The sequence below is a fragment of the Chinchilla lanigera genome, unplaced genomic scaffold (assembly GCF_000276665.1).
Source record: "Chinchilla lanigera isolate Chin_1 unplaced genomic scaffold, ChiLan1.0 scaffold00094, whole genome shotgun sequence".
Classification (NCBI taxonomy): Eukaryota; Metazoa; Chordata; class Mammalia; order Rodentia; family Chinchillidae; genus Chinchilla; species Chinchilla lanigera.
Window position 1 is genome coordinate 5,652,194 of NW_004955495.1, and position 25,579 is coordinate 5,677,772.

Below are 25,579 nucleotides of genomic sequence, written 5' to 3' on the forward strand. Positions count from 1 at the left end.
TCTTTCTTTCTTTTCTTTCTTTCTGAGACAGGGTCTCACTATGCAGTTCCGTCTGCCCTTCAACTTACTTTGTAGCTCAGGTTGGCTTCCAACTCACAGCAACCTTCTTGCCTCAGCTTCCCAGGTGCTGGGGTTACAGGTATGCACCACCATGATTTTTTAAACTAAGCAAAACTATGAAAGCCACTCTCAGTTCCAGAGGCCTGCTAGGGCCGGCAGGGGCTGGATCTGACCTACCAGATGATCTTTTGCCAACTGATATTCTAGAACCAAGTGCTGTCAAAGACCACTCTTGACTCCTGTCTCGCTCCAGAACATTCCCTGGAGCATCTCTTGCAGGCCATCTGGAATCCGCCAGGAACCATCCTGAGCCTCTCTAGAACTTTGCCCTTGTTGGCACACTGGGAGCGGCCCTTGGGCGCCCTTTCCAGCTGTGTGGACCCGAGTCCCGGGCTGGGGTGGGAGGGACACTCACCTTCCTGGTGGGCGGGGCACGAAGCCAGGGTCTCGGGGCTCTGGAAGAAGACAGAAGAGGGGCCGGGCTGAGTCCCGGTGCCGGGCTCCAGGCTGCAGAGAACGCTTGGAGGAGGCAGGCGCTACCTGGGCACCAGCCGGCGGTGGCTTTTCAGGTGTCACCAGAGGGGCCACCTCTGGCCACGGCTCAGGGGAGCTGCTCGAGCTGCTACTGTCCCCCTGCTCAGCAGAGTCTTGCTCCGCCCAGTGAGGGCTTGCAGGCTCCACACCGGGGCCCTCTGGGGGCTGCAGCAGGCGAGGCGCTGGCTCCAGGGGCCGGTGGGGACAGGGCTCAGGCGGGAGGCACTCCTCACACCGAAGCAGGCTCAGCAGGTCGTCCCGACCAGCCTCAGCAGACAGCAGCCCGGGGGCCGCGGCCACTTCCTGGGGCGCCAGGCCCTGACCTGTAGCGATATGCAGCGGGCAGGGGGCGCTATCTGGAGGCAGGCTTGCCAGGTCACCCGGCAGGGCCTCGAACTGCCGCACCAAGTCCTGGACACTTGATCTGTCGAGTTCCATCTCACTCAGGCTGCCGGGGCCTCCAGGCAGTGGGTCCCATGGGCTGTCAGGGGTGGGGTCCTCAGCCGGCTCAAGAGCCTCCAAGTCCATGGCTGGAGGCCCTGAGGGGGGCTGGGGGGCTGTCAGGAACTCCATGCCTGGAACCCAGGCTCAGGCTGTCATCTCCGAGCTGAAAGACAGAGACCGGAACTGCAGGCTTCCAGGCTCTTTGCTGCTGTCCCCACAGGCGTCATTTAACTTCCAGCGTGCCCTGATGGGATGCTAGGCTCCACCCCCCACTACCCTTTACTTGCAGGGACAGAACTCAGAGCCTTCACTCTGAGCTACATTCCCAACCCTGTGTGTGTGTGTGTGTGTGTGTGTGTTGTTTGTTTTTGAGACAAGGTCTCACTATGGAGCCCAGGTAGCCTCAAACTCTCCCTGCATTTCTCCTGCCTCAGCCTCCTGAGTGCTGAGATTATAGGCATGTGCCACCACACCCAATTATCCTTTTTTTTTTTTTTTTTTTGAGACAGGATCTCATGAAGGTGCTAAGTTTCCCAGGCTGGGCTTGAACTAGGGAACCTCCTCCCTCAGGCTCCCGGAGTGCTGGAAATCATAGGTGTGCACAGCCATGCTTGCCTGAGGTCTCCATTTTACAGATGAGCACACTGAGGCACAGATGGGGACAGAGGTGAGGTAGTGGGTTGGCAGGCTGCAAACCCCAGGGTGTCCCTTGTACCTGTCACTCTCAACTCTGCCCCGTAGGTGGACTTTGTTCACTCCAGCCTTGGCTCCTCAGAGTCCTCTGGCCCCGAAATGTGAAATTCAGGCTGGGCACACAGTTTTTACGAACCCGGATGCTGGTCCCAGGACTCCAGACTTAAGATTCCCTAATTTGGTGACCCCGAACCTACTATCCAAGACACCAAATCAAGACTTCAGATCCAGCACTCAGAATTACCACCAAAGCCTAAGACGCCACAAACCAGACGTCAGTCGAGCGTGCCTGTCATCCCAGCATTCCGGGAGGCTGAGGCAGGAGGATCGAAAATTCAAGCCCAGCCTGGGCAACTTACCGACTTAGTGAGACCCTGTCTGAAAATAAAAAATAAAAAGAGCTGTGGATGGAGCTCAGTTTGAAGGCCCTGGGTTTAATCCCCAGTATTGGAGAGAAAAGGCGGACCCCAGTCTCCAAACTTTCCATATCACCCCAAGAACAACCGAAGACTTGGACCCCAGAGTACGGCGCCAGCCCTAGCGTCCCCACTTCCATACTCACTTTCTGAACCAAGGTCACCTCCACCCCGCGCGGTCCCAAGCACCCTGAGTCCCTGGAACAGTCCCGGCATTTCCCGGACGGTGCTGTCAGCAGCTCGCCGACTCCCCATCCGCTTAGCAATTCGCGCGGCCCTCTGACTCTGGGCATGCGCAGGCTCGCGGTGGTCTCCTGGGAAATGTAGTCCTCCTAGCCAGTCTTGCCGCACGAGGGCGCTAGGGCTGCGGTGGGTATCCGAGCCGCGCGTTCGAATCCAAAACACTCATCCCCTGCAGAGGAGCCCAGGTTATTCCACTACTACAAAATGGGGTCACTAATCACTGCTTATTTCTTATTGATGTGTTGGCACAAGGGAGGAAATGGAGCTAGGAAATATTAAAATTGGTCTCTTTGGAACTTCAGGACACCAGGCTGAAGTGGGATATTTTAAGCAAATTAGCAACTGAAAAAGGGCAAGAAGTCAAATGAAATATTCTTTGAATATTATATAGAAAATATTCTACAGGAACTATACATGTATAAAAAGTTTAATGAAGTCGGATTTGGTAGTGCACTTTTGTAACCACAGCACTCGGGAGGCTGAGGCAGGAGGATCGCCACGAGTTCGAGGACAGCCTGGACTACTTCTGCCTCAAAAAAACCAACCAAACAAAGCACCACAAAAAGTTAATGAGGGCTGCGGAGGGCCGGGCGTGGTGGCGCACACCTGTAATCCCAGCACTCGGGAGGGTGAGGCTGGAAGATCGTTGAGAGTTCGAGACCAGCCTGTGCTATACAATGTGAGTTCAAGGCCAGCCTGAACTGCACAGCAAGACCCTGTCTCAAAAAGACAAAAAAAAAAAAAAAAAACGAGGGCCGGGGATATAGTTCAGGCGCACAGCGCCTGCCTGGCAAGCACAAGGTCCTGAGTTCGATTTCTGATGCCAAACAAAAAAAAGTTTAATGAAGTCAATGGCTTGGAAGACTACACTTCCCAGAAGTCCCTGGAAGCCTACAACTCCCAAAGCACCTCACCCACCCAATCCTGTGACGTCTCTCTCCCGGAAACGTGCGCGTGCAAGCAGTCGACAAACGTCATGGCGGCCAGACGCCTCTATATGGCTACCCGTACGTGGGGTGCCTGGGATCCCCGGGACCTCTCAGACCGCGTCGCCACTGGAAGATTCTTGGTTCGAGCTTATGCCAAGAAGCCAGGTGACCTGCGTTAAGAGGGACCAAGAATGGGGAAGGTGGACAGGCGTGAGATTGGTAGTGCGCAGGCGCTGGTTTAGGAGGTGTAGTTTAGGGTTACTGCGCAGGCGCCTGTCTCGGAGCAGCCTTGGGAAGCGCCAGAGCGCAAGCGCCAGGTTGGACCTGAGCGGCCGGGACTCTGCTTGCATTTACGGTGGGCAAACGCGTTCTACTGCGCAGGCGCGGGGTGGTAGGGCTTGTAAAGTGAGGAATGTCATGAATTTAGGTTCCAATACGTTCCTGCTTCCAAATCACAGTGTGACCCAGGAATTGGAGAAAGACGTGAGGCCTTTTTAAGTTTGTTTGTTGGGAGTTCTTTCGGTCTGTTTTTGAGACAGGGTCTCACTATGCAGTTGAGGCTTCTACTTACTCTGTAGCCCAGGCTGGCCTCCAATTCACAACGATCTTCCAGCCTTAGCCTCCCGAGTGCTGGGATCACAGGCGTGCGCCACGACGCCCGGCCTGTGTTGTTGTTTTGAGACAGGATCTCACTATGTAATTGAGCCTGGTTTTGAATTCACTATGTAACCTAGACTGGCCTGAACTCAAGGTGATCCTCCTGCCTCAGCCTCCCTGTGCTGAGATTACAGGTATTTGCGGCCACATTTGGCCAAAATATTAAACTTTAGTTATTAAGTTTTTAGCTGGATACAGCCTCGCCTGATCTTCTCTGTTGGAAGAAGAAAATAGGCAAACATTAAAAAAACACCTGAAGCCAATGGAAGCTTTCTCTGTAAGATCAAAATAGAATTGAAAGCTGGGCATGGTGGTGAATGGCCATAATCCCAGCCCAGCACTTTAAGAGGTTGAGGCAGGAGGATTGACCCAACTTTGAGGGTAGCCTAGACTATGTAGTGAGACTGTCTGAAAACAAAATTTTTAAAAATAGAAATTTTTTTTTTGTGTGTGTGTGTTTTTGAGACAGGGTCTCCCTATGCAGTTCGGGCTGGCCTTGAGCTCACTTTGTAGCCCAGGCTGGTCTCGAACTCGCAAAGATCCTCCTGTCTCTGCCTCCTAAGTGCTGGAATTACAGGCGTGTGCCACCACACCCGGCCAGAATTGAAAAGGGAATTTGATGCTGGGTCTTTTCATACACAGTCACGTTGTAGAGGACAGTCAGGCCGAGGCCCAAGGGCACCTGGAGACAGGGATGGAAAGGTGGTTTTTCTGGGGTGGAGCCAGGCTGAAAGGACTCCTGCTCTCCTCCCTGCAGTCATGAAGGGATTCAAGGGCGTCAAAGGCGCCAAAGGCGGTGTGGTTGGCGAGGCGCTGAAGGACCCAGATGTGTGCACAGACCCTGTGCGCCTCACCACACACGCCATGGGCGTCAACATCTACAAGGAGGGCCAGGATGTGGTCCTGAAGCCGGATGCTGAGTACCCAGACTGGTGAGTGCCTATGGCGCCCTCCCTGTCCAGGGAGGAAGTGGCACCTGGCCATCTTGGCTCCATGGGGGGCCTGGCAGAGGATGAGACTGGAGCACAGGGAGCCCCTGAAGTGCGGTTCTCTTTTTGTCTGTATGGAGCCCTGGCTGTGTCAGGTCCTTGTCTAGGCTCCTGCGATCGAGAGGGGCCCAAAGCAGGCATAAATCCCCCCTTTGTGGAGCTGCCTGGGGATGAGGCAGATGCGGGGACCACACGTCTCAGAAGGGCAGTAGGGAGGTGACAGGCTCAGCTGATCAGGTCTGAGGTTTCAGGAGGGCTTCCCTGGGGAGGTGACACCTGAGCCAGGACCTGAGTGGGCTCTGCTTGTGCAAAGGCCCCGGGGCAGAACTGAAACTGGTGCGGTAGAGAAGCCCCATGACCACCTCTGCCTCAGGGGCTGTGCAGCCCTGATCCCCTCCCTCGTCCCGTCAGGCTGTTCCAGATGAACGTGGGCCCCCCCAAGAAGCTGGAGGAGCTGGACCCCGACACCCGCGAGTACTGGCGACTGCTTCGGAAACACAACATCTGGCGGGAAAACCGGCTGAACAAGAACAGGAAGTTCTAATGGGCCAGGAGGGCGCGGTGTCCCCTTGCTCCCCAAGGACTCTTTTCAGGGAGAAAATGGACTTTGCCAGGACCGAAGGAGGCCCCAGCATGGGGGTGGTGGCCCTGTAGTGAGGCTAGAGCAGCCCCGGGCCAGTAAGGACATCTAGGCTGGGTGCAGGCTGCACTTCTGAGGCCGAGGCAGGCGCAGGGTGAGTTCAAGCCCAGCCTGTGCAGTTTAGCAGCTTAGTGAGAGCCTGTTGCCCTGTCTCAGATATAAAAGGGTCAGGGCCAGGGATATAGCTCAGTGGCACAAGCACCTGCCTGGCAAGTGCAAGGTCATGAGTTCGATTCCTGGTACCAAAAATTAAAAAACGAAAGGGACCTTGGTTCCACCCTCAGTGCCACAATAAAAAGAAAAGAGACGAGACAAGCTCTCTCGGCAGCCCTGGCGCACCTTGGCAGCGTCGGACGTTGGGCCAGCAGTGGGGAGCCCACCCCTCCAGCCTGTGGATCCTGGCCTGCACCTGAGTCCAGGCTGCCCCCTGGGATTGCCTAGCCCAGCCCGGGAGTCGAGGAGGCCCAAGGTAAGCTGGTGTCTGTGGCAGGTGGCTCAGACCTGACGCAGCTGTCGGAGCTGGTGTCACAGGCACGGCTGGGTCCAGGTGCTTCAGGATTCGGATCTGTGGCTATCGAGCCTGGGACCTTTTGGCCCCCAGTGGGTGGTGCTCTCGGGCAGGGGTGGCCTCAGGACTCCGGGCCAACACCCTCACCCTGCTCAGCAAGCAGAGCCGAGGAGGAAGTGCCCCTTCCTTCTTTCTGGCTAGGGCTGCAGGGGCCTCATGCGCCCAGGGAGCTGGCCCTGCCCCCCAGCCCTCTCTGGGCCACCCTGTCGTCTTGTCCTAGGGGCCAGGCCCAAGCCCGTGGGTTGGAGGTGCCCAGTTAGGAAGGAGGGGCCCTCGTGGGAGGTGCCGTGCTGCAGACTTTACCAGTGTCCTCCCCCTCTGGGGCCCTCAGTCCTCGTCGGCAAGTCAGGCTAATGGTCCCATCCCAGGGAAGTGGTGGCAACCTAGGGAACCGTGCTGTGGCCTACACTGATGGCCCAGCCTTCTCACCATTCCCAGAGCAGTCAGGTAAAAACCAGTGTGACCAGGGACACAGCCCTGCCTGCCCTGTCCCGTCCTGTCATCTCCCACTGCTCCAGCAACAAAGGAATTGCTGGCCTGACTCACTCCTGCCCCAGGACCTTTGCATGGCTGCAAATGGCGGCTGCAGCGCCCTCCCCCCTGCACCCTCGCGGCGTCTGCCGTCACCCCTCTTGGTGTCTGCTGTCCTGACACCCACCCTGGTCGTGCTGCAGCCCTGGCCACACCATCACCCTGCTTGTTTTTTTCTAACACTCAGCACTGACGTTCTGATCTTCCATGCTTTGTGCGTGTCTTTTACTACACTACCCAGTGCTTCTGCACAGTGATGTACTGGATGGATGGACTGACAGATGGACAGTGATGTACTGGGGTGGGCTGGCCAGCCCAGGTCCCAGGGTGCAGGTGGAGTGGGGAGAGAGGAGGTCTGGGTGAGGCCGGGTGTCCCTGGGTGGGGTCAGGTTCCCGGCCAGCAGCATTGCCTTTCCCACCCGGAGGCCGCGCCCCCAAAGCCCTGCCCTGCCTTGAGTGGGTGGCTGCCCGCCCACGTGAGCTGGCGGGACAGGCGGGGCCTGCGCTGGGAGCTGCTGGGCACCTCAGCTGTGGCCTGAGCGGAGGCGGTCCAGCCTCAGGCTTGCAGCTCCAGGAAATGCCTCTCCCACCTCGGCCTCCGCTTCCTCCGTGTGCAGTGGGGCTGACAGCAGAGCGGTGGAGGGCCGGGCCTGTGTATGTCACAGTGCTGACGTCTGTTATTCCTGGGGGGACGAGAAGCCCCGAGAGCCAAGTGAGATGCTTCAGCCACCAAGCCCCCATGGCAGGTCCCCTCCTGGGCTGCTCTTGCTCCTCCTCCAGGAGCAGCAGCACCTCTCAATGCGAAGCTGTCCACAAAGGCCTGTGTGAAAGTCTGGGGTGCCTGGGTTGCCCGCAGCCCCAGGCCCAGGTGGGAGAGGCCCGGACCCCACCCAGGGCTCCAGGGGCTGCTGCACTGGCCGGAGGGCCGGAGAACAGCCCTGTCCCGTCCAGTGCTGAGGCCTCAGGGACCCTGGGGGCTGCCACTGCCCCACAGCGGGACCACTTGGCCCAGGTTCTGGAACCACACCTGCGGGGGGGCGGGGTCTACACGCTCAGCCCTCAGCTCCTGTACTTGCCATGGAAGGCCTTCCCCAGCTCTCAAGGCCCCCATTCTCTGTGTCAGCCTCCACCCGGCTTGCATGCGGCTCACAGAACGCACCTCCATCCTAAATTCTCACAGCCTGGTACAAGCCATGCAGATGAGTGTCATGGATGGCTACAAAAACATCTTTCCAGCCAGCAAACTCCTACTCAAATGTTAAGACCTCAGTTCCTTGATCCGTTAACCCGCAAGCCTTCCCGTATCTTCTGCCCACGCACAGGGCGGGCCCATGTTTGGCCCCGCCTCCCACTCTCCGCGGGGTGAAAGGTGTGGCGCCGGGACAGCGCCCTCACCTGCACTCTCGCCTCGGCCTCCTGCGCTTGGCTGCCAGCTCCTTGCGGCTGCGCGAGTTGATCGAGCTCCAGCCGGGTCAGCCAGGATGTGGTGAAGGTCGTGTGGTCGTGCTGGGGCCGCTGCTTTGGGGCCCCCTCGAGCTGGGCCTCCACTGCCCCTCCCCCCAGGCTCCGGAACACATCCCCTCCCCTGACAGCAGGGTAGTGGGTGGTGGGACAGCGAGAGGGACCGCGGGCTGGGACTGTCGGCCTCACGCCATCTGCCTTGCGCCTCTGCCCCCGACAGCCCAGTGGCTTTTTCTGTCTCTATCTCCGATGCTGTTCCCAGTCTCCACCTTCTTTCTGCCTTTTTTGAGTAGAGTTCTCGCTTTGTAGCCCAAACTGGCCTCAAATTTGCAGCAATTTTCCTGCCTCAGCCTCCTGAGTGCTGGGATCAGTGCAGGTATGCACCACCGCACCTGGCGTGGTGCCCCCTTCTAGCTGTCTCGTGTGCTGAGAGCTCCAGAAAGGAGATAGGGGTGCTCCCCCGCTGGGCCCCCACACCCCTCTAGGCATACAGCCCAGGGCCCCTGCCCCCTGGTCAGGATCCTGGGCCCCAGCCCAGCACAGCTGCTGAACCCCGGGGAGGCCAGGATTGGCTGCAGGTGGTTAAGGGAGGGGTGACCAGAGGGCCCGGGCTGCTGCAGGCTGCAGCTCCTCATGGTGAGACACTAGGGTGCCCATGCTGGGCCTGTTTCCCTGGCTTTAAACTGTGACACTGGGACCTACTCCATGGGAATCTTACAATTTCTCAATGAGGATAGCAGGCGGGTGGCTCACACATTTAATCCCAGAGCTTGGGAGGCTGAGGCAGGAGGATCACCAGGAGTTCAAGGCCAGCCTGAGCTACGTAGTGAGAGCCTATCTCCAAACAAAAATATTTCTCAGTGAGGTAAAGAAAAAGAGCATTGGATAGTGATTGATACGCAGCGAGGGCTTGATGAGTGTTTTTTTTTACCAGCTGGGGCCAGATAAAGACTGCTTTTAGACTCAGGGATGTCAAAGGAGTTTGGGGAGGTAAAGCCCAGGAAGGCAAAAGGAATTCCAGTTGGCTCCTCAGGACATTGGCCAGGGCAGGTGGGAAGGGGCGCTTCTTCAGGGACTTGAGGCACGGATAGAAGTTCACTGTTTACTCACTTGCTCACTCATTCACTCAGGAAACGTTTATTGAGCACTGGTATTCCAGGTACCACTCACAGCAGTGAACAAAACAGACAAAGCCCTCGGGGCCCTGCGGGACAGTCGCACTGAAACTGAAATGAAGACCTCATCGGGTGCAAGGGCAGAAGCTCAGGAGAGCAGGGCTGCAGGGTTGCTTTTCTTTTTCTTTTTCTTCCCCATTCCTTTTCTTTGTCTTTCCCTCCTTTCTTGCTTCTTCTTTTTCTTTCTTCCAGTACTAGGGATTGGACCCAGGGGTTTCACATTGAGCTTCACCCTGGGGCCCTTTCTTAATTTGAGACAGGGCCTCTCTAAGTCACTAAGTTGCCCAGGCTGGGATGGAAATTACGATCCTCCTGCCTCAGCTTCCCAACATGCTGGGATGACAGGCCTGTGCCACCATGCCTGGCTGGGGTTGCTGTTTTAAAAAAGGGAAAGTAGTCAGAGTGGAGGTGGAGCGCAAGGCTACAGGCTCTGGATGCGAAGAGGAGGGTACTGGGGAGCCTTGGAGGGTTATAGTGCAGGAGGCACTGCCATTGGCATTGGGACAAAGGTCTTCTGTGGCAGGCTGGGGAGCCAGGAGGAGGCGGGGCTGGCTTCGACCATGCCCGGAGGCCTGGGTGGGTGAGGGCAGCAGGGATGTGAAGCAGTTTCCCAGGGAGGAGCTTGGAGGCCACAGGAGTGGGGTGCCTCCTCCTTCCTCAGCTGCCCTGTCCCGTAAGGGGCTCCCCAGGCTCTGTGCAGGGCATGGCAGAGGCTGGGTGAGGGAGTGGTGGCCCTCAAGAGCCTTTACGACACCAGGGGCCACCCTGGTCTCAGGTCCCAGGGAGTGCTCTGCCCTGGTGGGTTCAGAGGCACAAGGGTTGGAAGACTCAGCCAGCTGAGCAGACGCTGTCAGCTTAGAGGGCTGGGAGGCGGATAGGACTCCCGCAGCTAGGCTACACTGGTCCTCTGACCCCCTGAAAGAACCAATAGATCCTTTTGGGTGCTGGTGGGAAAACTGAGGCCAGAGGATGGGTGGGGCATCCAGAAGACATGGGAGGTCAGTGTGACTTTGGGAAATCTTTTTTGTTTGGTTTGGTTTGGTTTTTTTGAGACTGGGTCTCCCTATGCTATTCAGGCTGGCCTCAAACTCCCAGTGATCCTCCTGCCTCAGCCTCCTGAGAGCTGGCATCACAGCTGTGCTCCACTGCACCCGGCCACTTGTGCCCCCACCACCTGCCCTTCTGCCACGCGGCTGCTGGCAGCCTGCTGTTGACTTCAGCCTCCAGGTCCCAGAGCCACGTGGACCAAGCCTTTCCTGTCTCTCACCTGCCTCGGGGGCTGTGACAGCAACAAAGCCCGTGGGCCGGGGCGGGACTGAGCTGGCCTGGCCCGGCACCTTCTCCTGGTGTCTTCCGGCCACTGGGTGGGGGCTGAGTGCCACAGGCAAGCACCACCTGTATGCCCGCCTGCCCCAGGGCGCCCAGCCCATCACACCTTTGGGAAAGGCCTGCTGCGCAGTGGACACTGCCCAGATGCCAGGAGGGGGCGGCATGCCCAGGAGGGGCCCGCTGGTGCCCATCCGCCCTCCACTTTGAGCGGTGAAGTCCCACATCCTGGAAACGCCCTCTGTGGCTCAGGATGGAGCTCTGGGGGCGCCTGCCTGGGACCCGACCTGCTCTATGAGAAGCCATACAGCGATCCTCCTCAGTTCTGTCCCCAGAGTCACCGGTCAGGCGCTTGGTCCCTGGACATTTGGCCTCTGTCCAAGGACAGTGTCACCTGTGAACTGTACCACCAGGGTGTCGGGGTGCCCGGTGCCCAGAAGGGCCGGGCGCACAGCGCATGCTCAGTGGGGGTCAGCTGGGCGAAGGGGGTGAGAGTGGAGGCGAACAGGTGGGGCGATGGCTGCGTGGGTGGAGGGAAAGATGGCCGGCCGTGGCCAGGTGGGTGGGTGGATGAGTTCGGCGTCCTCAGCTCCTAAACACCCTGTCCTGCGGGTCCCCACGGCCAGCGCGGGCAGCTCCCACCTCAGGAGTTCCCCAGGGAACTGCGTCCCCACGGCGGTGGTGCGTGGCTTCCGGGTCACAGGCAGTGCTGGGGGCCCAGCGTGGGCCACATGGGTGCAGGAGGGAGGGGACCTGGGGCCCACACTCCCTGTTCGCCGATCGCCACTTGGTGGGGACTTGGCTGGAGAGGACCCAGGACACCCAGGGGCGCCAGACAGCGGCCACCAGCGCATGCGGAACGAGGTCCCCGGGTGGAGGGCGCGAGGGTCACAGAGACGCAGACAGGCTGCCCCTCGGAATCAGTCTTTACCGCGGCGATCGCCCTCCGCCCTCGGCCTGCGCCCTCCGCCGGCCGCCCTGAGCCCCGCACCCGGCCCTGCACCCGCCGCCTCGGTCCTCGGGACTCAGGGCTCCTGGCTTCGGGGCGAGGAGGAGCCGTCGGCGTCCTGTCCCCCGCCGGGGGCCGAGGCGCCCGCGCTGCGCAGCTCCCGCGCCAGCTTCTCCGCCACCTTGCGGAACGGCGGCCGGCGCGCGGGCTCCGCCTCCCAGCAGCTGCCCATGAGCGCGTGCACCGGGCCCGGGCAGCCCTCGGGGGGCTCCATGCGGTACCCCTTCTCCACCGCCTCCGACACCTCCTTCAGCGACTGTAGACACGGGGCGAGAGTGTGGGCAGCGGTTCAAGCCCGGAGACCCCGGCTTCCCCCGGCAACCCCACTCACCATCTTGGGGTATGGGGCCCTTCCATAGGAGAAGACTTCCCACAGGAGCACCCCGAAACTCCACACGTCTGATTTGCTGGAGAACTTCTGTTGGATTGGAGAGCCAGTTGCGGTTCCCCTTCTTTTTTTTTTTTTTTTTTTTTTTTTTTTTTTTTTTTTTTGAGGAGTGGGAATTGAACCCAGGGTCTGCACACTGAGGTATACCACCAGCCCTTTTTAATTTTTTATTTCCAGACAGGGTCTCCCTAAGTTGCTAAGTCACCCTGGTGGGCTCCAACTGGAGATCCTCCTGCCTCAGCCTCCCAGAGTGCTGAGAGTTCAGGTGTGGGTACCACCATACCCAGATCCCTGCACATTTCTGACCCAGCCCTTGCTTCTTCCCTGGCACCCTCCTGGGTTGACCCTCCCTCTCTGGTCTCTTCCCAACAGACCTCCTCCCCCAGGCCCTCCACAGTTGAGCTGAGCTCAGACTCTACGGGGCGGAGGCCCTGGCCACTTCAGAGATGGGGAAACTGAGGCCGGGAGAGGGGCTAGAAGGAATAACCGTGGGCTCTTGCTTAATAGGCAGCACAGCCATTTCCCTTGGAGGCCCAAAGAGGCCCAGGGATATACCGAGGGTCACAGAGCAGAGCCGGGGCCCCAAGCCGGCTCTGCACGACCTGGAAACCTCGGGCATGGGTGGAGGGTCCCAGGGAGGCTTACCCCGTGCTTGAGCGCCTCCGGCGCAGTCCACTTGACTGGCAGCCGGCTTGCGTCCAGCCCCTTGCGCTCGGCTTTGGCCAGGCCGAAGTCGCTGACCTTGGCCACCAGGTCCTCAGACACCAGGATGTTGCGGGCGGCGAGGTCGCGGTGGACCAGCTTCTTGCTCTCCAGGTATTCCATGCCCTCGGCCACGTGCCTGGGGAAGGGCCTCGGGAAGCTCCCGGCTCCTCCCTGCCCTGTGCCTCAGTTTCCCCCTGAGCTCGGCACCCACCTCCCCAGCGGGAGCCCCCCACTCACAGCGCAAACTGCAGTAGCTGAGTGGCATTGACGAGGGCGCGGCCCCGCGTGCGCAGGAAATTCACCAGGTTGCCCTGTGGGTGGGTGGACGCCATGGGCCCCGCCGCCCCTGCGCCCGCCCGCGCCCGCCCGCCGGCCCGCGGCGCACCTTGCTCACGTACTCCATGACGATGTACAGGCCCTGGTGCAGGATCACGCCCAGGAGCCGCACCAGGTTCCGGTGCTGCAGCTTCCTGGGGGAGGGCGCACAGGTGGGGGGTGAGGGCCGATCCGGACCGCGCCCCGACCCGATTGCACCCCGGCACGCACGTCATCACCGCCGTCTCGTCCAGGAAGGCCTGGGCTGTCACATCGCACTTGATATTCTTCACCGCCACCTTCTGCCCCAGATACTCGCCCTGCAGGACGGCTGCGGCGCGGGGCACAGAGGTCAGGACCAGGGCACACAGGACACATGGATACATCTGTGCACCCCCAGACCGAATGTCCCACTGTGGCTGCGGGGTTGGAACCCAGAAACAAGCCCCAGGGCCCCAGGGCCCCAGACCCGGCCCTGAGAGAGGCAGAAAGCCAGAGGTTTGCAGGTGCCCAGGCCCAGGGCCAGTCCAAGCCCTGGCTGCTGTCTGCAAAGCCTTGGGTCTCCGAGTGGTTTGAATGTTTTTTTTTTCCTTTACTTTTCCTTTTGAACTCAGGACCTTTTTACTGAGGTACAACTCCAGCCCTTCTTTTCTTTATCTTTTATTCTGAGGCAGGGTCTCACTAAGTCACTAGATTGCTCAGGCTGGTCTCCAATTTGAAATCCTCCTGCCTTAGTCTCCCAGAGTGCTGTATGTTTTTAAATCATTCAGAGCCAGGCATGGTGGGGAACTCTGGGAGGCTGAGGCAGGAGGATGGCAAGTTTGAGACCAACCTGGGCAACTCGGCAACTTAGGGAGACCGGTCCCAAAATAAAAAATAAAGAGGGCTGGGGATGTACTGCACTTTTGTAAGGGCCCTGGATTCCATCCCCAGCACTGGGGGGAAAAAAAATAATGATCTCAGGCAAGCAGAGACCACAAGTGGGAGAGTCTGGCCGCTGGGGGAAGCTGTTAACATCGCCTGGGGCCCGAGCAGGTTAACTCACTCCCCAGGACTCCCACCACCCCACTCCCATGCGAAAGCTGGGAAACTGAGGCTCAGAGGTTGGAGCGCAGCTGCCACCACATAGCTCATAACCACGCAGATGGGTCTGAACTCAGCCTTGTTCCCCGGCAGCCGTCCTTCCCACCGCGCCCTCACCTCCGAACTCCCCCTCTCCGATGGGCCCGCCCAGCGTCAGGTGCTGCAGGTCCAGGAGCCAGCCAGCTGCGAGTGGAGAGCTGGTCAGAAGGATCACATCTACCCCTGTGTCCTTCCAAGTCTGGAATCGCACCCGGCTCCCGCCTCCATGCCGTTCTCTCAAGCACCCCATTCCCTGCAGCGGCTTCTGCAGGCCCCCCCCCACCCCCCTGCAAAACTCAAGTTCTGAGGCTGTGGCCAGGCGTGGTACACACTGGTCTCCCCTAGCTGCTGTCCCCAGCACCTAGACCTTCCTGGGAAAGACATGGCCCCGGGGGACACCATCATCAGCCTGGAAAGGCGTGGGTATGGCCAGGGAATGAAGGGCGAGCACTCGCTTTTGGCCTTGAATCGTGAGCACTGCACAACTCAGGGGCTGGAAAAGCACTTCAAGGGAAGGGAACAGAACACACGACGGTTCAGAGGCATTCGGGAAATGGGGTTGCCATGACTGACCTAGGGATGGGGCATGGAGCAAGGGCTTCAGAGAGGAGCCTGGAAATGTAGCGGCCACAGAATTCTGAGCATGGGGATCACAAGGATGGATTTTCATGCTAGAAAGATGTCTTTGGGCCCTGGTGCAGGGGCCAGGCTGGAAGGGGGGCGCCTTCGGGAAGAGTGGGGATCCTGGTAGGGTGTGAGGCTGGGCTGGGGCGGGGCGGGCACTCAGTGGTGTGAAGGTCTCTGACGTGAGGGACCTGCGTGCAAGGCCTGGGAGGGTGGGCTGTGGTGCCAGGTCCTGGCTTATGGGTGACCGGGCCACAGGAGGGGCCGGTGCGTGGTCGGTTCCACAGGGGGCTTATGTGAACTTGCCAGCGACCTTCTGCCACGAGGGGCCCCCAAACGGGCTCGGGGGCACAGACAGGCCTTGGCCCTGCCCCGGGGTGACTTACCCTTGGCCAGCTCCTCCTCTGCCGACTTGGTGCCCTGTTTCCTCTTGGGCTTCACAAGCTTGGTGCAGATGGGTCCTTTGTCCTTGCTGTAATGCTGGGGGCAGGGTGGGGCGGCTGTGAGCCTGGTGGGGAACAGGGAGCCCTGGCGCCCATCCCTTCCAGGGGGGGGGGGTCTCTGGGCAGAAGCAGGGGAGTCAGAAAGGGTTTGGGTCCCTGCCACGGTGGGCCGGTTTCCATGGGAACAGGAAAGGATGCAGGATGGATTCTGGGGGACGGACTGGAGTCAACTAGAGGCTTGTGAGGGTGCCCAGAGGAGGTACCCCAGCCCGAGAGGTGGAATCAGGGCGGCCTGGTGGCGGCCGGCGGGGCCTCGCCCTCCACCTGGGGAAGAGGTGCCTCTGGGGGGCCCCGCCCCCCGGGCCACCTCCACCATGTCCATCAGGTTGCAGAAGCACACGGCCTCGTCGATGGTGAGGTGCCCGTCCCGGTGCAGCACGCGGTAGTGGATGACGTCGCGGCCGAAACTGACGCACAGCACGTAGTCGCCCGGGTGTCGCGCGGACTCCCGCACCAGGAACAGCCCATCCTCCGGCGGCTGCAGCTGCTGCACCGCCTCCTGGCCCGAGATCTTCCCGTGGAACCACCTGCGGCGGCCGCGCCGAGAGGACGCGTGGGCCGGGCTGGGGACACCACTTCCCCACCTCGCCCCCCACCCGGGCCCGCCCGGTCCCCGCTCACGGCATGAGGCTGAGCTTGGGGTCCGCAGACAGGGCCTCGCGCTCCCGCAGCGCGCCCGCCGCCAGCAGCCCCTCCTGCCCGCTCGCGTGGTGCTTGGCGCGGTACCAGCTCTTGTTCTGCGGGGGACACGGGGTCAGGGCGGGGGTCCGCTCGGGGTCCTGGCGCGGCCCTCCAACCCGGCGAGCGCGCGCTCGCGCGTCCTCACCTCGCAGGCCTCCAGGATGGTGACCACGTCGCCCTTGCGGAAGGCCAGCTCCCCCGGCTTGGGGCGCGAGTGCTCGCACTTGGTGATGCACTGGGTGCCGGGGGCCCAGCGCCTCTGGGGGTGCAGGGGCAGGAGGTGGGGGAACATCCAGGAGAGGCGGGCGCAGCAGAGCGGAGGGAGGGCGAGAGCGGGAGGGGCACAGAGCAGAGCACGCGGAGAGGTCAGGGAGAGAGCCCCTAAGAAATGCGAGTCCCAGCACACGGGTCCAGGACCAAGGCCGGGGGGAGGTGGCGCATTGGTCAGCGCTCTGCCCTCCCTGGGGTGGAGCCACGGGCGCCCATGCTGGCTACTCACCGTTGGCATCCTCGCTGTGATGGGCAGAGGCGCCAGGCGCGGGGAAAGCGGGGTTCACCTGGGGAGGGGACAGGTCCCGCGGAGGGCTAGGTGGGGCGCTCCTCCCACCCAGGCCGGCGAGGTGGGGACGGCAGCTCCGAGAAAGCAAGCCCCGCTGGAGGAAGTGATCTTACCTAGGGAAATCCCTTAGCCAGGCACAGACATAAAATGCCCACCAGGAAGCCACAGAGCCTCACCCCGCCATTGCCTCAAAGGGAAACTGAGGCACGAGACAGGCACAGAGGCAGTGGTCCCAGGCTGGCACGGGGTTGGGAAATGGCTGGCTCCGGGCCCGCCACCAGCAGTGCGGGGAGCTGGGTGCCACCTGACTGAGCCCGACTCTTCCTCTTTCCTGGTCAGTGGCCGGGCTCCGTGGACACAGAGATGAGTCAAGGTCATTCCCAAGAACCTCTGACCCCAGGGCGCGGAGGGGGCGGGCGGCAGCGGCCCAGCTTTACTGGCTCCGCGGTCCCCCAGAGGAACCTCTGTGACTCCCCCTGCCCAGGACCCAGGCACCAAAGTCCTCCGCTACGGGGCTGAGGGCCCCTGGCTGCCTCTCCATGTCCCCAGGGCAATGGCAAGGTGTGGGTGGGGGGCAGTGAGTTCCCAATCCTGTCCTCGACTGGGCGCCCCCATAAAGCAACCCGGCCCGCGCGTCCTCACGCACAGCGGTGAGCGTACACACGCGCGCACCCGCAGAGCACGCCCGGCCCCCCCTGCGCGCGCCCGCGAAAGCCACCTGGAGGCAGGTGCGCGTGCTCGGCGCCGCCGACACCAAGGGACGCGCGCACCTGGCCCGCGCTCCAACACCTGGCGTGTGAGCCCCACCCGGCCGGTCGCGCGCAGCCCACATGCACGCGCCGGGAATCGGGACCGCGCACCCACCCTGGTGGGGTCCCCCACCGACACCCTGAGCCCTGGGGGTCCCCACCACCGCGGGGCGTCTCCTCCCATCCGGGCGCGCGCTCACCTGCTCAGGGGGCGCCTCCGGGCAGAGCCCCGCCACCGCCCCCAGGAGGGGACCCCGCTAGCCGGCTGCACACCCCGAGGGGGCCCAGGCTGCACAACTTGGATCAAGTTGCCGCTGCGTTTCCTCATTTTGGGGGGTGGTGGCGGGGCGGGGGGCAGCCGGAGGCGCCGCGGCCTGGGAGCCCTCGCGGGTCCTAGCGCCGGCCGCACTGCGGTCCGCTCCGCGCGCCGCCGCCGCCGCTGTCGCCGGCCCCTCCCCGCCCCACCCCCACGGTCCCCGGTGCCTCCTGCGCGGGCCGGGCGGGGTCTTCAGGAACACTCGGGGTCCCTGGCCTTGGCGCCGCAGGGCGCGCACCGGCATCCACCCCAGGGAGCTGGACCAGGGTGGTGTCGAATAGCGGAGCAGGTGGTGCACGAGTGCGCGCTCGAGTCTGCGCGCAAGGGCTGGGTAGAGGGAGGGGTGAGCTGCCCGTCTGGGGAGGTAAGCAACCCACAGAGCCCAGAGGACCCTTCCCATTCTGCAGTTCTGACGCCCTCAGCCTCACTCCTTTTAGGACCTGCGGCAGAGTTCTGTAGGTGCTTGGCACTGAACAGTAGCGCCCCAAAATGCTAGCCCTCACAGGTATCATCATCATGACCAGGAACAGAATTTGGGGCAAAGTTCGCGCTCCTTTGATGGACACCGCCCTGGGCCTGGCCACAGAGATGGCTCAGCCAACCACAGCTCATGGTGCTCAGGAGGAACCGTCAGTGACACAGACGGAGCACACAGAGGTTGGCAGGGGACCCAGATGCCCAGGAATCCTGCACCTTTTTAGGTGTTTTTTATTTATTTATTTTTTGTTGTTGTTTTTGAGACAGGGTCTCGCTATGTAATTCGGGCTGGCCTTGAGCTCACTTTGTAGTCCAGCCTGGCCTTGAACTTGCAACGATCCTGCTGCCTCAGCCTCCCGTTATTTATTATTAATCTTAGTGCTGGGACTGGAACCTAGGGCCTTTGCACTGAGCACCCCCTGCAGCCCTTTTTATTTTTTATTTTGAGTCAGCATCTCACTAAGTCACTAAATTGCCCAGTCTGGTCTTGAACTGAAATCCTCCTGCCTCAGCCTCCTCAGGGATCACAGAGATCACAGGCATGCGCCATCATGCCCAGCTGCCAGTGCACGCTGACTCTGCCTATCCCTTCAGTCTTGGAACAGAGGTCCAATCACAGAACTCCAGAGCACCACATTTAGTGGAATATTACGCAGCAGGGCCCAGAAACCTGTGCGTCGAGATAATGCGACACTTGATCCCAATTGTGCTACCCATGAATCAAGTGGAGGGGTGGGGACGGTAAAATCGACACAGACACCTGCAGCAGTGGCCAGAGATAGTTCTGTAGTGGTGGTTTCCCTCCACTGGCAGGGGTGCCCGCAGGGCCATAGCTCCGCACGGGGCTCCCTACAGCCGGGTTTCAGCGCCCACAGCTCCGGGGAGCGAGCTTTGGGGAGGCCCAAGCCGTGGATCCCCCAAAAGGGCTGGGGACTGGGCAGCTATCACTGTGTGGTCGCCCAGGGCCTATGGCCCATGGCAAGCTCCTACCGTTTGCCCAAAAGCGGCTAGAGGAAAAAAAAAAAAAAAAGAGAGCGGAAACCCAACCCCGCGGGCCTGCTGTGGGCGTGGCCACGCTGCGTGCGGGAGGGGCGCCCTCTCTGCTCGTAGGGGCCTGAGGGGCTTCGGGTCACCGCAGACTGCGTGCAGAAGCCAGACCGCTCTTCCTGTCTCCTTGGGAGCTAGGGAGACGGGAAGGGCGCAGAAGGGGTCAGGTTTTTCTCTCTGCAAATGATGATCTTGATTTTTCTTTTTCTTTTCATTTTGTTTCTTTTTCTTTTTTCTTTTTTTTTTTTTCCTGAGGCAGGGTGTCGCTATGTAGTGCAGGCTGGCCTTGAACTCACTTCAGAGCCCAGGCTGGCCTCGAACTTACAATGATCTCCCTGATTCAGCCTCTGAGAACTGGGATGATAGACGTGGGTCCCCACGCCAGACTGCAAATGGGTTTTGTTGGTGCCAGATATGCACCTACAGCCCTCCCAGGACCCCAGATGTCCCTGTCCCACCCTGAAGGCATGATCAGAGGAACCCAGGGTGTTAGCGTCCGGCTCCCAGACCTCTGAGCGCTGGCCTGGGGCACCGGGAGCTGCTCCATCCCCGGGTGTGCACGAAGGGCACTGAGCCGTGCCTGACTTAAAAACAGACTTGAGGCTGTAATTTATCTGAGGGAGTGAGCTCCCCATCCAGGGATGCAACCAAGAACTGGCCACTTTGAATCTCCAAGATTGAAAATCTTGAATCTTTGAATCTCCAAGATTCCACTATGCTGCTTCTAGCCACCTAGCTGTCACCCCCGCTGATCTGGGCTGGACGGAAGGAATGGGGCGGGGAGGGCTGCACCTTAAGACTGGACTTCTGCTCAGCCCAGGTCCCTGGCAGGCTGGTGACCCAGCAGCCCACCCTCTGTCTTCTGACCTTGCTGTCACCGGCTCTCCATTGCATAGCCAAGGAGTGGAATGTGACTGGGGCCCTCCCTTGCTCTAGATCCTTCCATAGCTCCCTCGCACCTGTGGGATGGAGCCCAACGAGCTCAGGTTGATGTCCAGAGCTCTACCCCTTCTCCTTCCACTGGCCTCCCAGCACCCCAGCAAGCAGGTGCGGGAGCTCCCTGCCTGGAGCTCCACCTTCCCACATCCAGGTATCGCTCATCTCCCCTGTCCTCCCTAGGACAGGTGCAGTTTGCGTGACCATGGCTCACCAAATTCCCAGAGGTCCTTGCAGCCAAATTTCTCCTTTGATGACGGGAGGCCCAGAGAGGTGAGGGCACTTGCCCATGGTCACACAGCTGACCGGGGCCAGAACGGGCTGCAGACCTCTCTGCTGGACAGCTGACTTCTCCTCGCCTAATGCCGTCAAATCCTAACAGGTAGTGAAAAAGGGAGCCGAGTGACAGGCACATCACACAGCATACCCTTTAAGATTAGCCTGGCTTGCATGGCACAGAAAATCTGAAATGCCGCCTGCTTGAGTTAGATGGAAATGAATCATACTGAGAGAGGCAATTGCAGGCTGGGCAGTGTCAGAGACCCAGACATGAGCCATCTTGTTGCTCTCTTAGCACACAGATTTCCAACTCTAACGTGGCTGCTTCAGCTCCACCCAATGTATCTACCTTCCCAGCCAATAGGAAGGAGGAAGCGGCAGAGAAGGGGCCAGCTCTTCCTTTTAAGGACTCTTTTGAAGATCATATGATATGGCCCTTCACCACAGGGTGTGGAATGTGCCCACAAGATTCACCCAGGAGCAGGAGAACCTGGAAGACAACTGTAGACTGGAGGCCCAGGAGGAGGGAGACTTGTTCTGTTTACTGGCTGCATCCTCTCCTGAACGTCATTTCCCCAGGGTAGGGGCCTGGGCCTGGTCACTACTGTGAGCGCAGTGCCTGGCCGGCACCTAGTAAGTCCTCAAAACAGACTTGCCCCACCTCTGCAGTACTGGAGATGGAACCCAGGCCCTTTGCACAGAGCTTCAGACCTGCCCGGTTTATTTTATTCTGAGATATGCTCCCACTAAGGGGTTAACTGCCCCAGGCTGGACTTGGAAGTGAGAGCCTCTTGCCTCAGCCTCCCGGAATGCTGGGATGACAAGTGCACGCCACCATGAACGGTTTCAAAATATTTTTAAAGCCTGTAAATAGTGAGAGGAGTTCAGGAGCAGCGTCTGTCACCTGAGAGGCAGGCGTTGCACATTTTAAAATTTATTTTATTTTATTTTTTTAGTTTTTTGAGACATAGGGTATTGCTCTGTAGTCCAGGTTAGCATCGAACTCCCTATGTAGCCCAGGCTGGCCTCGAACTCACAGTGATCCTCCTACCTCAGCCTCCCGAGTGCGGGGATTACAGGGGTGCACCACCACGCCCGGTCGTTGTTCCCATTTTGCAGACAGGAAAACTCAGGAGCCCAGCCTGGGACACAGGAAGGGGCGGGGCTGGGCACTCGGGTCTCAGGAGACGGTACGCTTAGGGCGCATGCGCAGGAGGTGGCTGGTCAAGGGAGCAGGGGAGGGGTGCGATGGGGCGGGGCGGGGCGGGGCCTGAGCTGTCCCTGCCCATTCTGTCCTCAGCCCTAGCGCCGCGGGATCACACTGCCCCAATTAGCATGTCTTTAAATTTAGCTTTTCTCCTCCTCCCTCGGGACTCCGGAAATCAGGGACGCACGCTGGCTCTTTCTAGGAAAACTTCACCTCTTGCTTGGCGACACCAGCTGCAGGCTGCCGGGCCCCGCTCTCTTCCCTCTGTCAAGGCGACCTGCTTCGAGTGCCTGGATGGCAGGCTGTCTGCTCTCCTGGCCGCGCCCCCATCCCTCTTTCAGTGACCGAGCTGGGCTGGGCGTGGTGGCAAGGCCTGTCATCCCAGCACTATGGGGAGGCTGAGGCAGGAGGATCTCAAGTTCGGGCCCATCCTGGGCACCTTAGCTACTTAGAGAGACCCTGTCTCAAAAAATTGCTAGGCAGGGGGCTGGGGATTTAGCTCAGCGGCAAAAGCGCCTGCCTGGCAAGCGGAAGGTCGTGAGTTCAGTTCCCGGTACTGGAGAAAAAAAAAAAAAAAATTGCTAGGCTGGAGATGGAGCTCAGTGTGAAGGCCCTGGGTTCCATCCTCAGTACTGTAAATAAATAAATAAGCAGCGCACAGTCTGCTCCCCAGAGCCATCTATTTCTGTTCTTCTGTTTCTCTTTGTTTACCTCCATGTTTCCAAATACTGTTTTGCACACCTCTCCACTTATCAGCTGGACATTATTCCTGAAAGTTGAGACTTACCTAGCTCTCTGGGGGCATTCCCTCCTTCAACTAGTGTTTTGAATTTTTTTACTTTTTTGGGTTTTTGAGACAGTGTCTTGCTATGTAGTTCAAGCTGGCTTTGAATTCACTATGTAGCCCAAACTGGCCTCAAACTCATTGAAAGCCACCTGCCTCAGCCTCCTGAATGCTAGGACCACAAGTGTGCACTGGCAGACCTGGTTCCTCCAAATAGTTTAATCACACTGTTTGGGGGCCAGGGATATAGCTCAGTGGCATAAGCACCTGCCTGGCAAGTGCAAGGTCCTGAGTTCGATTCCTAGTACCAAAAAAAAAAAAAAAAAATCATACTGTTTGGTCAAATGAATATTTGGTCTTACATTATCATGTAGAAATATTGCTCACATTGGAGCAGCATACACCAGGACATGCTTTTTGATTTTCCTGGAGTTAGCGGTTGCCTTGGTTTTATGTATCTGTGAATCACATTCACCCCCAGCCTTTCCAGCACAAGTAACTTTTCAATTTATTCTGTAGCTGCTGCCCAGCTGTGGTCCTGGCTTCTATTTTTTTAGCACACAGGGAGCTCTGCAATGTAGCTCCTACCCCTTGGTTTGCTCTGATATTTAAGGAATGTGCAATTCCCTGGATTCCAGAGAAATCATTGCCTGTGTGACTGATTGCAGGCGCTCAGCCTGACATGACAGCAGCCAGCTTGAGTTGTAACAGCCAGGATTTTCCGGAAGAACCCTACCATGCTAACCTCCTGCAGAATTTCCCAGCAGACCATAAATAAACACAACCTTTGCCTACTCTGTGGTTTTCCAACCACACCCTGTGCTGTCAATACCAAGAATGTGCCTGCTGGGGTCCTTCCTAGTAGCTAGAGGTAAACCAGGTGCATTAGAGCTTGGAGGAAGTGGCTTTCTTTTTCTTTTTGGCCAGACTGGGGTGGAACTCAGGGCCTTCTCACTGAGCTACATCCCTAGCCCTTTTTTATTTTGAGTCAAGGTCCTGCTAAATTGCTAAGTTGCCAAGGCTGGGCTCAAACTCATGATCCTCCCGCCTCAGCCTGCCGAATGCCAGGATCACAGGCCTGCACCATTTTACCCAGCTAGGCAAGCTTTCTTCAGTGATGTCACTGGTGATTATTTCTTCCACTCTTCCGTCTTTGTTCTCTCTTATGTCTCCAGTGCTTCTCTCCCTCATGTGGATTGATCCTCTTGTTCCTTGGCCACTTCTTTATTTTGTCTTTTTGGGACAGGGTCTCGCTATGCAGTTCAGACCTTGAGCTCACTTTGTAGCCCAGGCTGGTCTCAAACTCGCAACAATCCTCCTGCCTCAGCCTCCCAAGTGTTGGGATCACAGGCATGCACCACCACGCCTGGTTTGGCGGCTTCTTTTACCTTTTTCTTTTCATCCTACTTTTGGTGCCTTCTCCTTTATGCTTTCCTGCAACCTGCCTGTTGACATTGGGGCTATCAGACTTTTCATTTCCAAGGGCCCTTTCAGTTTTTAAAAAATCAGTCTTCTTTATTTCTTTTTATTATTATTTTGTGGTGATGGGATGGAAATCAGAGCCTCTGTATGGGAGGCAAACACTCACTGCTGAGCTACATTGCATTGGAGGAATTTCATGTAGCTATGAAAAACTATGTATCTTTTCACAACAGCCAAAATGAGAAAATAGCCCAAATGGATGGACAGACAGACAGACACAACCAGGTTCATCCACACACTGGAATATTACTCAGCCAGGAAAAGGGTGAGCCTGTGACACTCACCACAGCATGGACGAACCTTGGGGACACCATGCTCAGTGAGACACCAGACATAGAGCACACACAGCATGGGCTCCATGGACAGGAAACACCCAAGACAGGTGAACCTGGAGATAGGAAGTGGACTTGGGGGCTGGGGTTGGGGCAGGGACAGTGTTTCTGGGGTGATGCGGTGTTTTGGAACTAGACAGATGTAAAGGTTATACAACATTGAGTGTACTAAATGCCATTAACTTGTGCACTTTAAAATGGTTGATGAGGTGAATTTTATCTTTTATTGTATTAAAAAATACCTGTGTAGGGCCAGGGATATAGCTCAGCGGTACAAGTGCCTGCCTGGCAAATGCAAGGTCCTGAGTTCAAGTCCCAGTACAAAAAAAAAAAAAAGGTGTGGCTGGGTGGAGTGGTGCATACCTATAATCTCATCTACTCTGGAGGCTGAGGCAGGAAGGTCTCAAGACTGAGACCAGCCTGGGCAATTTAACCAGACTCTTGTCTCAAAACAAAACAAGAAAAGGGGCTGGAGGTGTGACTCTGTAGTAGAGGATTTTCCTAGCATGAGTGAGGCCCTGAGTTCCATCTCCAGCACTGATGAAAAGACATGTCTCTTAAAATCATCAGAAGAATTATATTAAATTATATACATAAAGCACATGAGAACCTGGTGATATATCAAAGTTGTTATAATGTCCAGTGAGGAAAAAAGCTGGAATTAAAATAGTATGAATGGCCCATCTGTAATCAACAGTGTATTTTTCAAAAGAGCTAATGGAGAATAGAGCTTAATAGCAATTGATTGCCAGGCGTAGTGGTGCATGCCTGTAACCCCAGCACTCAGGAGGCTGAGGCAGGAGGATCGTTTTGAGTTTGAGACCAGCCTGGGCTAAAAGTGAGCTCAAGGCCACCCTGAACTGCATAGCGAGACCCTGTCTCAAAAGACCAAAAAAAAAAAAAAAAAAAAAAAGATTTTGTAGCCCAGGCTGGTATCAAACTCGCAAGATCCTCCTGAGTGCTGGGATTACAGGCGTGCACCACCATGCCCAGCTCTCTCCCTCCTTTTCATAGCTGTGTAATATTCCATCACACCCTAACCAGTTGTGTTTATCTCTTCATCCCTTGATGGACACTCAAGGTTATGCCTGCTGCGAATAATACCGCCATGAACGTGGTTGTGCAGGTGTTGATTTCCCAACATGTTTATTTTCAGAACTGGGCAGACGTGGGTAAGCATTGCCCCAGAACGCCTTCCACCTTATGGAGGACGTGGGAGCCGCGTGTCCCCTGCTCACAGGCTGGGCAGAGTTCCCTCTGCATTCCTAAAGCACCTGCCTGGCCCTAGGAGCCAAACCACGGAGGCGGCTGGGAAGCAGACGCCGTTACCCGGTCCCGGACACGCAGCAGAGACAGCTGCTCCTCGAATCCCCGCGGGGCCGTTTTCCGGTCCGGCCC

The 25,579-nt window shown here is 58.4% G+C and overlaps 3 protein-coding genes across 5 annotated transcripts in view; 1 reads left to right on the top strand and 2 right to left on the bottom strand.

The window, feature by feature from the left end:
• Apba3 (amyloid beta (A4) precursor protein-binding, family A, member 3) overlaps positions 1 to 2,441 on the bottom strand; it is a gene marked incomplete in the record, with an annotated part of 7,361 nt that extends 4,920 nt beyond the window's left edge. The window contains 3 exon segments of the mRNA XM_013505233.1: positions 476 to 515; positions 601 to 1,201; positions 2,294 to 2,441. Of these exon segments, the coding sequence (XP_013360687.1) occupies positions 476 to 515; positions 601 to 1,167 (607 nt within the window).
• Positions 2,442 to 3,316: 875 nt separating this feature from the next.
• Mrpl54 (mitochondrial ribosomal protein L54) lies at positions 3,317 to 6,910 on the top strand. The gene is made up of 3 exons (XM_005405885.2): positions 3,317 to 3,484; positions 4,734 to 4,908; positions 5,377 to 6,910. The coding sequence occupies exons 1-3, from the start codon at positions 3,367 to 3,369 to the stop codon at positions 5,507 to 5,509; spliced, it is 426 nt and encodes a 141-aa protein (XP_005405942.1). The 5' UTR covers positions 3,317 to 3,366; the 3' UTR covers positions 5,510 to 6,910.
• A 4,664-nt stretch (positions 6,911 to 11,574) lies between these two features.
• Positions 11,575 to 17,920, bottom strand: Matk (megakaryocyte-associated tyrosine kinase). Of its 3 annotated transcripts, XM_005405888.2 has the most exons (14): positions 17,522 to 17,920; positions 16,686 to 16,697; positions 16,513 to 16,570; positions 16,159 to 16,272; positions 15,954 to 16,069; positions 15,640 to 15,859; positions 15,216 to 15,309; positions 14,284 to 14,349; positions 13,315 to 13,414; positions 13,154 to 13,238; positions 13,006 to 13,079; positions 12,709 to 12,904; positions 12,007 to 12,093; positions 11,575 to 11,931 (listed from the first exon to the last, which is right to left on the bottom strand). In XM_005405888.2, the coding sequence occupies exons 3-14, from the start codon at positions 16,519 to 16,521 to the stop codon at positions 11,692 to 11,694; spliced, it is 1,401 nt and encodes a 466-aa protein (XP_005405945.1). In that variant the 5' UTR covers positions 16,522 to 16,570; positions 16,686 to 16,697; positions 17,522 to 17,920; the 3' UTR covers positions 11,575 to 11,691. The 3 variants fall into 3 exon arrangements, with proteins under 3 accessions (XP_005405945.1, XP_005405944.1, XP_013360691.1); XM_005405887.2 differs by lacking the exon at positions 16,686 to 16,697; XM_013505237.1 differs by lacking the exon at positions 17,522 to 17,920 and having other exon boundaries at positions 16,686 to 17,461.
• Positions 17,921 to 25,579: the final 7,659 nt, after the last annotated feature.

Coding starts and splice junctions, on each gene's coding strand:
- Matk (XM_005405887.2), bottom strand. Junction 15,310..15,639: donor ACCTGATGGACATGGTGGAG/GTGGCCCGGGGG, acceptor CCCTGCCCCCAG/CATTACAGCAAGGACAAAGG. Junction 12,094..12,708: donor CGGAGGCGCTCAAGCACGGG/GTAAGCCTCCCT, acceptor CCAATCCAACAG/AAGTTCTCCAGCAAATCAGA.
- Mrpl54 (XM_005405885.2), top strand. CDS start 3,367: ATGGCGGCCAGACGCCTCTATATGGCTACCCGTACGTGGGGTGCCTGG. Junction 3,485..4,733: donor AGCTTATGCCAAGAAGCCAG/GTGACCTGCGTT, acceptor TCCTCCCTGCAG/TCATGAAGGGATTCAAGGGC. Junction 4,909..5,376: donor GATGCTGAGTACCCAGACTG/GTGAGTGCCTAT, acceptor TCGTCCCGTCAG/GCTGTTCCAGATGAACGTGG.